This window comes from Ceratotherium simum, chromosome 16, assembly GCF_057802395.1.
Source record: "Ceratotherium simum simum isolate JZ-2026a chromosome 16, ASM5780239v1, whole genome shotgun sequence".
In the NCBI taxonomy this organism is placed as follows: domain Eukaryota; kingdom Metazoa; phylum Chordata; class Mammalia; order Perissodactyla; family Rhinocerotidae; genus Ceratotherium; species Ceratotherium simum.
The window spans coordinates 42,028,506-42,039,725 of record NC_141915.1 but is presented as its reverse complement, the minus strand read 5'-3'; the positions used below and the strand labels follow the sequence as shown (position 1 = coordinate 42,039,725).

Here is an 11,220-nt window from a genome sequence, read left to right as displayed (position 1 = left end):
TCTGCCAGAATCCTATTTCAAGGAACCTGGACTTGGTCCCTGAGGGCACATAAATCATCAAGGGTGGGGGCCATGCCTAAGCAGTGGGGTATAAGTCAGACAGAACAAGACCATTTCCCTACTCCCTTGGTGAGACCATTAGAGTCTCTGAAGGGCCTGGTGCCCCCCTGAAGAAATCCACTTCCCCTAAATATACTCATTCCAATGTTCTGAGTGAGTGGATCTCACACTCAGCAGATCCAGGGTTATGCTGTTGAGTCAAGGCCTGTGGAGGTGGGACCCTGCACCCAGGGTGGAATAAATCATTCAGTGGAGAAACCTGCAATAGCTCCCTTGAGCATTCTGTGGTGCTATGACTTGTGCTGTTCAGACTTTCTTTAACTATAACCCAAAACCTTGCTGACACTGGGTTACTGGATTCCAGAGTCTGCCCAGTCTTGTTCTGCTGCTACGACGTACATTCCCTGATTTCTTAGTTTGGTAATGACCCTGCCTGTCTGCCCTCAAGTTGCAGTTTGATCCCGTAGACCAACTCATGCTGACCAGTGGTCCAGTAACTTAAATGCTCAATCTTGGCCAACTCGGGATCCTTCTGGTTCTGTGCAGATATTGTGCTTATGTTGACGTGCTCAACTCTACCTGTGTCCCTGTGGACACTTTATAAAGTTTCCCCACCCGTACTGGGACTCCTGGCCAACCCAAAATAAAGCACTTTCCTTCTCCAAAGGGAAAACGTAGGTACACAGAAACTAAATTATTTGTTTAGGGAAATAGAGAAGGAGCTAGAAATTTAGCTGAGCCCGAATTAGAACCTTCAGATCACATTGCTTCTAAAATATAGTAATCAACAAGACTTCATTCTTAAATAAAATGTTGTTTTAATAAAATACTGCACATATATATTTTTCTTTTCAAAGATGTTATGACCAGGATGGTTGGTGTGAATAACAATATATGGTGAACTATATAATTAGTAGCAAAAAAAAAGGACTCTCAAATAAATAGGCTTCAACATTTTTTTTTTAGGACATATTCTGCAAATCAGCTGAGACTGAGACAGGCGAGGAGGAGTTGGCTTTTCCTCCAAGAATGTGCTCTTGTTTGGCTTGAAATAGAGAAAGGAGTCATATTTACCCTCCAGGAATCAAAAGTAACATTGGAGTGACCTTCTGGAGAGAGGAATCCTTGCCTCTCCTTACCCTCTCCTTGTCTTTTCGCCCAAGATTTCAGAGCTTAACTGAAACAAACAAAAGCACCACCAGAGTCAACTTTAGGCATCTGAGGTTCCAGCAGGGCGGGTGTGGAGCCAGTGGAAAATTCTGGGGAAAGCAGAGCTGGGCTAATAAGGAGGAAGATCTAATGTGATAAGGGGAAGCTGACTATGCCCGAAGGTACTGACCTAGGTCAAATCTAGGCCACTGCAGCCATTAAGAAAGCCTAGTAAACACAATGATCATGGATATATAATGGAAAAGTACAAGAGGTAGAATTACCCCACTAAAAACCTATTAATTATACTTTAAGTTGGTCCACCACTATTGAGAGTCCCTTAGCTAAAGATTCAAATATAATCAAAGCAATTTAGATATTGTTTGACATCATTTGCTTGATATGCAAGATGCTAAAAAAAAATCCCCCTTAATCCATCGTTCTTTCCCTATCAAATCCACTGCTCCTTTCTCCTTTTCTGGGTAAGGATGAGCACTGGTAGAAAATTCTCAGTTGGGATCCCCAGCCTGGGATTGGAGCTGGCCCTATTTGGAAGTCTTGCTTTTGTATATCTGACAGAACAACAAGTAAGTCTTCAGGGAAAAATCCAGAACAACCCAACTTCTAACAGACAAGGCTTCCTCAAATAGCCTTATTAGCTTTTCAAGAAGCATCACTCAATGCAATTAGATTTGCAAAGGAGGAAGGAGATCGGCTGAGCTGACTCTAGCACCTCTGGCCTCAAAATGGGCTGGCGGAAGACCTTAGCTGCCCTCAGTCCTTGGCACAGTCATTGACTGTAAATACTGAAGACTCCACATCCCTTACAAAGACTTCTTGTCCGGCTGGCCCATCACCCGGGCGAGGCAGTAGGGGATGAGACTGACAGATGCCAGGGGCACTGCCGCACTCTTGCAGAAGGACAGGACATAGAAGATCAACTCGATTTTGGATGGGGGTTTCAAAGAGTCAAAGAGGTGCAGGAGGACAAGGGAGGCCACGATGCAGCTGAGGCGGAATGGAAACCACTTGCTAAACTTGCACTTGCAGCTCTCTCTGTACATACTGGAGTTGAGAGCCAGTCCCAGGCCAAAGAGGGTCCCCATGTTCTTGAAGAGACTGGCGAAAGGCGTGGTGTCAATGTGAACCCATTCTGGCTGCTCACACCGTCTCTTGGCTTTCTCTAGAGTCCACAGGAGGTCTACACCCAGCCCCTTTAGCAGCAGGTAAAATCCAATGGCAAAACTGAACAGGAAGAAGGTAATGAGAAAGTATTTCTTGAGACTGGCATTGTAGATGCTCTGAATGTGGCGGAAAGTTTCAGCAACAGCAATGCCTAAGCAGAAGAAAGAAGGACTGTGAGAAATAAGGAAGACTCTGGAGCTTCAGCTAGAGGTGGGTTTGGTGCGATGGGTCACATGTCATCTGTCCTGCCACTGTGGAATTAAGTCACAGACTCTAGATTAGAGGGTCACCTTGTTTATTCCCATATGTGACTCCAGCCTGTCCTCAGCCACAGATACTTTCAGATGGAAGAGTCATGTCACATACATCCTCCCACCACATACATGTCTCCTGTCAGGAGGTCCTCATGTCTCTACTTGAATACCCTCAAGGGTGGGGAGCTCACTCCCACTCGGGCAGCCCATTTCATCTTTGAATGGATTTGATTATTCCTGTGCTGAGCCGAAATCTCTCCCCCTCTAATGTCGTCTACTGGTCTCAGTTCTTTCCACAGGAGTTAAGCTGTAAATCGAGAGCCTCTTTAATACATTTGAAAATAGTTATCCTCTTCTCTAACCTAAACGTTCCCAGGTCTTTCATGTATCATGGCTTCCAGGCTTTTCCTCAAACGTGGAATCCAGTCCTAAATGCTGTGTTAGTTTGTGCTTACCATGAAAGCATTATCTCCCTTGTTCTCAACACTCTTCTTGGAATTTTACCATGTGTGTTCTGCTCTTACAGAGCTCCAGGGGAAAAAATTCTAAGATTTCTCTAAGGTCTTATATTTCAGTGCCTCTCACAAAGTCAAGAAATTCTTTCTTACACTTAACCTAAGTGTTTTCTGCACCTTATTAACTGGATCTAACAAAACACAAGTATTCGAAACTCTGAACCTATGAAAAAGACCAACTGTGGTATCTATTAGGTTTGCAGATAAATTTAAATAAAGAGTTTTCCTAGGATGCTGTGTTAATTTGTTACACCTGGTAGATTCCCTTACACCCAAACTAGGGGCCACTTCCAATTGAAGATCAGTAAGAAATAAAGATTACGAAAAGCTCGGAGATTTCAAGCTAATTCAACTGCGTAAGTTAATTTTGCAAATTTTCTGGAACGCACTTAATTGTGCAGACCTGGGCACTCCTATGGAAATTAATCATTTCAAATCACCCACCCTTGACTTTCAACCCACTGAAATGGTAACACCATCAATTATGCTCAGAACATGGCTTGAATACTGGGGTTTTGTCCTGATAAGGGAGAAATGGGATAGGCGGGGGAGGGAGGGATGGAGGGAGCCAGAGCAGCTGATACCTGACAAAACTCCAGCAACAACCTGATGGGGAAAATGAGCAGCAAGGTAGATTCGTGACAGACAGACGTTCAGCTGCACGGCCCAGAATCCCAACCACAAAATGACGTTCAAGCACCTGCAACAGAAGTAGCAGCCATAACAGAATACAGACACAGATCCTTCAGCAAATAGAACAGCCCCCACAGGAATGCTGGAGACTGGCAAACTCAGATGCTGTCAGTGGAATATCCGTAAATTGAAATCCAAAAGCTCAAAGCTCAAAAGCTCAAAGATGCCTGTGGCACATGGTGAACCCTTGCATATGTGAATTTTAACCTCCCTATTTTATGTTTGGTAATTAAGGATTTGCACAGTGGCTGCATACCCAGAATTTCCTGTAGTAGGAATGTCTTATGTTTCTCTGTTTATTTTAACTAGGACGGGGTGACTCTATGATTGGTAGAGAAATGGGTTTTTATTTAAAGCCTGCTGTGACCTCACTACCTGATCTCAGGTAGTGACCTTCACTACCTGAAGCCCCTTTACTGTGGTAGGCCTTGTTTCCTTATCTGTAAAATTAGGGGTTGCGCTCATGGGTCCCTTCCAGCCCTAACATTCTGTGACTCTAATGTTCACCCTCAGCAGAAATGCCACAACTCTGATCAGTACTAACCCAAGGTGGGGGATGGGCTAGGGGAATGTGAGGAAGAGCAGGTGGTGGGTCAGCTACAGAGAGAGTCACCTCCTGCCCTCCACCACCCACACCCAAGTGCTGAGTTCTTACCGAAATCTGTAGGTCGGCTTTTTCTTTCCCCGAAAGATAGAGAGAGTGGATGTGACCATCACATAGTATACACCTGCTGTACCCATGGCATGGCCGGAGGGACTCCCTAAAAGGCAGAAAAGAGATGAATGAACGGACTAAAGGTGAAAAGTCTCCAACTGGGAGACAGCTAGGGCTGTCATTTATCCATCCATTCGTCTATCCACCCATCCACCCATCCATCCATCCACCCATCCCTCCATCCATCCTGCCACCCATCCACCCATCCATTTATCCATTTAGTCATTTATTTAACAAATATCTATAGAGCTCCTACTACATGCCCAGCACTGTGCTGGGCCCTGGGAGTACAGTGGTGAGCAAAATCAGAGAAGTGTGATTCTTGTGGTTATAGATGGTCTAGAGATTACACAAACAATCAGCATGCTGGTTGTATAATTGCAAACCGATCTGTTCTCCATTCTCTCTCTTCCACACTCACCTTGCTCACTCTGCTCAGCCACGCTAGCCTCATTGCTCTCCTTTAAACATGCGGGAGATCTCAGGGTCTTTGCATTGTTAATCTTTCTGGCCAGAAAATTCTTCCTACAGAAATTTACTGGCTAATTCCCTTGCCTCCTTCAAGTTTTTGCTCAAATCTCACCTGCTCAGTGAGCCCTACGCTGACCACTTGATTTAATACTGCACCAGTTCCCCTTCCTGATCCCTCTACTCTGGGAGATAGAGGGTCCTAAGATGCACCATCCAGATCCCCTTCTGGACTGAGGGACTGATTTTCCTAGCTGTTGAGAGTGTGGTCACAGACGGTCCTCAGCTCTCAGCTTTCTCCAGGCATCGTGCTGAGCTGAAGAGAGCCACCTTGATCAGGGTTACCTTCTCCCTGGGGATGGCCTGCACCCAGTTACTGGTCTATATTGGGATATAAGGGCTTGGTCCCCTTGACCCAACTCAGGGCAACTCTGAAGGGCTATCCCCAGCTTCAGAGCTCCCTGTGGGGTCCACTGAGACTGAATCACAACTGGGCTTCTCCTTCTGCCCAGTCAGCTTCTGTCCCTTCCCTCCATAACTGTCGCTCCCGAGTAAGTTGCATGCTAATCTCCATCCGAGTCTGCTTTCCAGGGAATGCCATAAGTAAAGCCTTTCCTTTTCTCTTCTCTTATTTTCTCCCCCTCCTCCTTGTTCTTCTGAATTATCATCTTCTAATATCCTATATATTTTACTTTTGTATCATGATTTCTATATTTTGGACACACACACCTTCCCTATTCAAATTTCAGCTCTACGAGGACAGGGATCTTTGTTTTATTCACGGAGGTATTCCAAGTACTTGGAACAGTGTCTGGCACAGAGTAGGTGCTCAATAAATAACATCCAAATGAATGACTGTGCTCTGAAGTGAACAAAGGGTTTGTGAGAACAAATAACTAAGGGCTATGCCCGGTTTGGGAGTCAGGATAGGGTCCCGGAGGAAGAAATGCGAGCACCAACACCTAAGGGTGAACGAAGGGGTTGGATAATCCTATTATCTACTGAAAACGAAATCTATCATTTGACTGAATAATACCTGTCTGGCTGTAACTAGTAAAATACAGGCAGGGTGTGGGATCAGACGGTCAGCTCAGGAGGGCACATCTACTAGGCCAGGCCTCTGGGAAGGGGCTCAGGCCCCTACCGCTTTCCCTTCTATGGACGAGGGGCCATAGCACAGTTACTCTCAGGAGCCCTTTGCCCGTGAGGGTGCTCTTGCCTCTCTAGACTAGCAATTTAGGTTCTGGAAACAGTAGGCAGATTTCCAAAGTAGCGGTAATATGCTATTCAGGAAGGCCTTCTTGAAGTGAATTAAAATGGAGTTGTACCAAATCGAAGACCAGGACAAAAGCTCAGAGTGGCTCTCCTTGTGTCGCTCAAAGACAGCTTCATCCACAACGAATTTTAATAGGTGTCTACGATGAGCAAGGCCCCCCCCCCTGCTTCTGTCTCTGCAGGGGCTGGGACTCTCACCTGGTCCGGTCTCACAGGTGACCGGAAACTGCTTGATCAGTGGCGCGGAGGTGTTGCTGTAGTAGTCGGTGTCCAGGACCCACCAGTACGGGCGCTGTCCAAAGAGAATCCTGTAGAAAAGCAGAACCCGTGTCTGGAGTTACTGAAGGAACCCTTTTGCTTGAAGCCCTCACCTTCAAGAGGAGAGAGTAGCTTGAGGAGAAGATCCATGTGATCCTAAACAGAAAACTGGTAGCACTGGCTTCCTCCAAGAAGGGGAACTGGGTGGCTGGGGAGAGGCAGGGGAAGGACTTTTTACGTCTTTTTATGTCTCCTTATAAAGGAGACCTTTATAAAATTTCTGAATTTTGAACTATTTGAATTTCTTATTTATTCAAGCATAAATAAGTAAACCCAAGACCCTAAAATCCATATTAATGGCAGCTATGTGACTCTTTTGTAGACCCCAAGAAGAATTTGTCCTGGAAGGATGCATACGGAACTACAGCTTGCAACTTGGACTCGCACATCCTACCAGGTGCCTCTTCTCTTTCTTCCGGCTCCAGGGAATCTTGCATTTCCTCTGACGCCAGAGAATGCGCCCCAGCCCCAAGGACAAGCCCCCCCGCCCCGGAGACGTGGCCACTGCGTTGCCATCAGAATCGCTCTCTGTAAGGACATACATAGCTTCAGGTGCTTGTATCCTCTCTGCTTTGAAACAGGATAGCTCAGACAAACCACTTTCTCTTTAAAAGTACTAGATATGTTGTTGTTGTTGTTTTTTGTGAGGAAGATCAGCCCTGAGCTAACACCTGTTGCCAATCCTCCTCTTTTTTGCTGAGTAAGATTGGCCCTGAGCTAACATCCGTGCCCATCTGCCACCACTTTATGCAGGACGCCTGCCACAGCATGTCTTGATGAGTGGTGAGTAGGTCCACGCCCGGAACCCGAGGCCTGTGAACCTGTGAACCCGGGGCCGCCAGAAGCGGAGCACGTGAACTTAACCACTATGCCACCAGGCCGGCCCCCTAGACATGTTTTTCATTGTGGAAACAGGTGTTGAAGGTTGAGATGCCTCCTTATCCCTGTGGTGGTGGAATAGTGATTTCTCACCAACATCAGGGACAGCCACTGACTCTGACCTCTACCAACTCAGAGAAAATCCATGGTTCATTAATTGAGATCAGCTCTTTGGAATAACCCTTTATTTTTAATTTTTTTAGAGTCATGCTGTTGAATAGGGGGCATTACAGACAAAACTTAGATTTTTCAACAGAAGTTTCAGAATCTCATCAATATGCCTTGGGCTTCTGAGCCCAATAGCAATTTTTTTCTACCCTAAAGAACTTTTATTGTTTAAGGCCAAAGAATATCAGAGCTGAAAAAGATCTTAAGAATCGCTTCTATGGGGCCGGCCCTGTGGCTTAGCGGTTAAGTGCACGTGCTCCGCTGCTGGCGGCCCGGGTTCAGATCCTGGGCGTGCACAGACGCACCGCTTGTCAGGCCATGCTGTGGCAGCGTCCCACATAAAGTGGATGAAGATGGGCACGGATGTTAGCCCAGGGCCAGTCTTCCTCAGCAAAAAGAGGAGGATTGGCATGGATGTTAGCTCAGGGCTGATCTTCCTCACACGCACACAAAAAAGAATCGCTTCTATATGAGAAGATGGGTGTTAGTTGAACCTATCGTAGTAATAATTCACAGTATATATCATGCTGTACGCCTTAAACATATACAGTGATGTATGTCAATTATTTCTCAATAAAACTGGAAAAAAAAAGAATTGCCTGACAGTAGACATAGATGGTTTTATGGATGGTAAAGTTCTTAGAGGGGCAGCTGGTCCAACCTCTTCACTTTCCAGTTGAGGAAATAGAGGCCGAACCAGTAATGTGCTAGAGTGAGTTTGTACTGGCTAATAATTGTAAAATATTCAGGATTTTTGCAAGCTGGACTCATCGGTAGCTTGAAAGTGGCCATAATGGGAATACGTACACGGTAGAAACTGGCAAACCCTAAAACCAGGGCTTTTTTCCCCCCGAGAGTCAGTTTATCAGCACTGGATATAACAGAGCTCTTAACAGCCTTGCCTCTGAAGCCAGCCTGCCTGAGCTTAAATCCTGCCTTTGACATTTACTACCTATGTTGGTCTAGCGCTTAACTCAGGGCCTCAGTCTCTTCACCTGTAATATAGTGGTACCTACCCCACAGAAAAGCACTTAGCACATGGCCTGACATATATTAAATGTTCAATAAATGTTAACTACGATTATTATTAAGGTCCCAGAGATAAGCTAAGTTCACAGATTATAAAACAGAAACTCAGAGAGTTCCTGTGACTTGCCCAGGACATAACAGCTGTGGCTGAATAAGGCTGGAGCCCACTTCTCTGGATTATTTCTCATTACTCCACACAACTGGTTTTTAAATTATCATTGTGTTTCCTTTTTTCATACATCATCTTTCTTTCATACATCTACCTTCATGTTACCTATTCTGCTTCAAAGTCGTAAAACTGGGCCAGCTCCGTGTCTTAGCGGTTAAGTGTGCGCGCTCCGCTACTGGCGGCCCGGGTTCGGATCCCGGTCGCACTGACACACTGCTTCTCCAGCCATGCTGAGGCCACGTCCCACATACAGCAACTAGAAGGATGTGCAACTATGACATACAACTATCTACTGGGGCTTTGAGGGAAAAAAAAAAAAAAGGAGGAGGATTGGCAATAGAGGTTAGCTCAGAGCCGGTCTCCCTCAGCAAAAAAAGAGGAGGATCAGCATGGATGTTAGCTCAGGGCTGATCTTCCTCACACACACACAAAAAAGTCATAAAACTATGTTTCTTTGCGTATAGTCTGTAATTCAGACTTTTCACTGTCCACTTGCCTTCCATCCATATGAAATAGCTTTTCCTGTATTTTCAACTCACTGACAGCGTTTTCTCTGTCTTCCCTCTTTATGTTGATGATCCAAAGTCAGGAGGAGAGTAACCTGTGGCTTCCTGAATAGTATAGAGAAGGCAACTTCTGATGGACAGACATTTCCAGAGAGAATGCCAGCCTCTTCCCTTGCCGACCTCCTCTGTCTGGCTCTTACTCACCACTTAAAGACAAGGTTGAGCCAGTCTCCAATCACAGCTACCCAGAGGAGTTTGATGCCCACAGCTTCTCGAAGATGGAACCAGATGGGGAAGAGGACATAGAAGGCATTCCTGAGGTCAGCGATCACGGACACCAAGACGAACCAATCCTGGGAGTCCTGGTAATTCACCTGGAGGTAGCGTGTTGACTGGATCCCAAAGTCATGGAGAACGTTCATTCCTTCCTCCATCCTCGCTCCCTGGCCCTTCAGGAAGGCTTCAGCTGAGCTCTTGTAGTTATATCAGACTTGGTGGTGATTGCTCTGCTATCAGCCTGCGCCTTGCCCCTGTTTTATACACCCAGGATCCAGTCTGTAGGTCAACCCAGCCCTGATCTTTGGACTCAAAAACTACTTTTGTCTAAAATTTATTGATCAAAGGTGCATCACCAGTAGGTTGATGCAAACATGTTCAGGGTGATTTACGTAAAATAGAAAAACAGGCACACGAAAACAGCCTGATCGGCCATGTACTCGGCAGGGCCAATTATTAACCTTGGCATGCAGCTTGGCAGGGCAAGGGGCTGCCCTCCTGGCTCTGAAACTGGGCCAGAGACCCAGGACAGAGTCTAAATGCACCATGGTTCTTGCAAAGATGTCTGATTTCCTAAGTCTGCACTGCACTTATTTGAGTACAAAGAAAAGTCTTTGTGCTCTAGCTATTCAAGTTTTAAGTTTTAAAATATGGTAAGCTCTATTATACTGGGAACTGACACCTTGCTGGGCCTTTCTTAACTGCTAGGAAATGCCTCTGGTTTGGGAGATCAAACCCTCTTCCCAGTATTGGCTCCATATCTCTTGGGGCCAGAAAATAATCATCTCTGAATGCACTGATTAATTCACTTAATGCCCTCAAAGTTAGGACCTTTGGGGTTTTAACACATAAGTTTAAGTGATAGAATGAATGTATGTTCATGCAAAAACAATATGATGAATATATGGTTCTAAATAAAAACATCAGCAACTGGTGACTAGGGACTCTGGAAAGGGCTTATGTATTTTGAGTTTTCTTTCATTTGTACTTGGATTTATATATTATATATATATATATTACATATTATACGTATACATTACATATACATACATACATGTGTATCTATAATTTTATAATATATACTATATAATATATAGTATAAATATATATAAAACATATGTATTATTATGCATACATATATATATGTATACGTACACAGACACATATAATCACCAGAAAGTCAATATAATTTTATTATAGCCATGGATGTAGACAAGGAATAAATAAAAGCAACAAACACCAAGTTATGAGAAACGATGCCACCTGCTCACCTGCATGAGCAGAAATCATCCTGCAGCAGTGCAGAGACCAAAACCTCACACACTTGGATCACCTGGAACTCTGAAAGGAGCAGGGAGCTGAATCAGGCAATGAACTGATACATTTTCAAAGATAGGAGCTAGCGGGAATAAAGCTTTTCAAAGCCCTCTTGAATTTCCCATCAGTGAGTCCATATTGTCTTGTGAGAGGTAGATTGGGGACAGGGAAAAGAAATTCAGAGCTAATGAGTCTGTAGCAAAGGTTGACAACATTCCATGCTGGAAATGATTAAAACATCATC

At 44.9% G+C, this 11,220-nt stretch overlaps 1 protein-coding gene across 1 annotated transcript; it reads right to left on the bottom strand.

Annotated features, from left to right (window-relative positions):
- Window positions 1-2,033: 2,033 nt before the first annotated feature.
- On the bottom strand, window positions 2,034-9,817 carry G6PC1 (glucose-6-phosphatase catalytic subunit 1). Its single transcript, XM_004434415.3, has 5 exons — window positions 9,588-9,817; window positions 6,513-6,622; window positions 4,512-4,617; window positions 3,748-3,863; window positions 2,034-2,545 (listed from the first exon to the last, which is right to left on the bottom strand). The coding sequence occupies exons 1-5, from the start codon at window positions 9,815-9,817 to the stop codon at window positions 2,034-2,036; spliced, it is 1,074 nt and encodes a 357-aa protein (XP_004434472.1).
- Between the last annotated feature and the right edge of the window lie 1,403 nt (window positions 9,818-11,220).

Coding starts and splice junctions, on each gene's coding strand:
- G6PC1 (XM_004434415.3), bottom strand. CDS start 9,817: ATGGAGGAAGGAATGAACGTTCTCCATGACTTTGGGATCCAGTCAACA. Junction 6,623..9,587: donor CTCAACCTTGTCTTTAAGTG/GTGAGTAAGAGC, acceptor GCTTTTCTACAG/GATTCTCTTTGGACAGCGCC. Junction 3,864..4,511: donor AAGCCGACCTACAGATTTCG/GTAAGAACTCAG, acceptor CTTCTGTTGCAG/GTGCTTGAACGTCATTTTGT.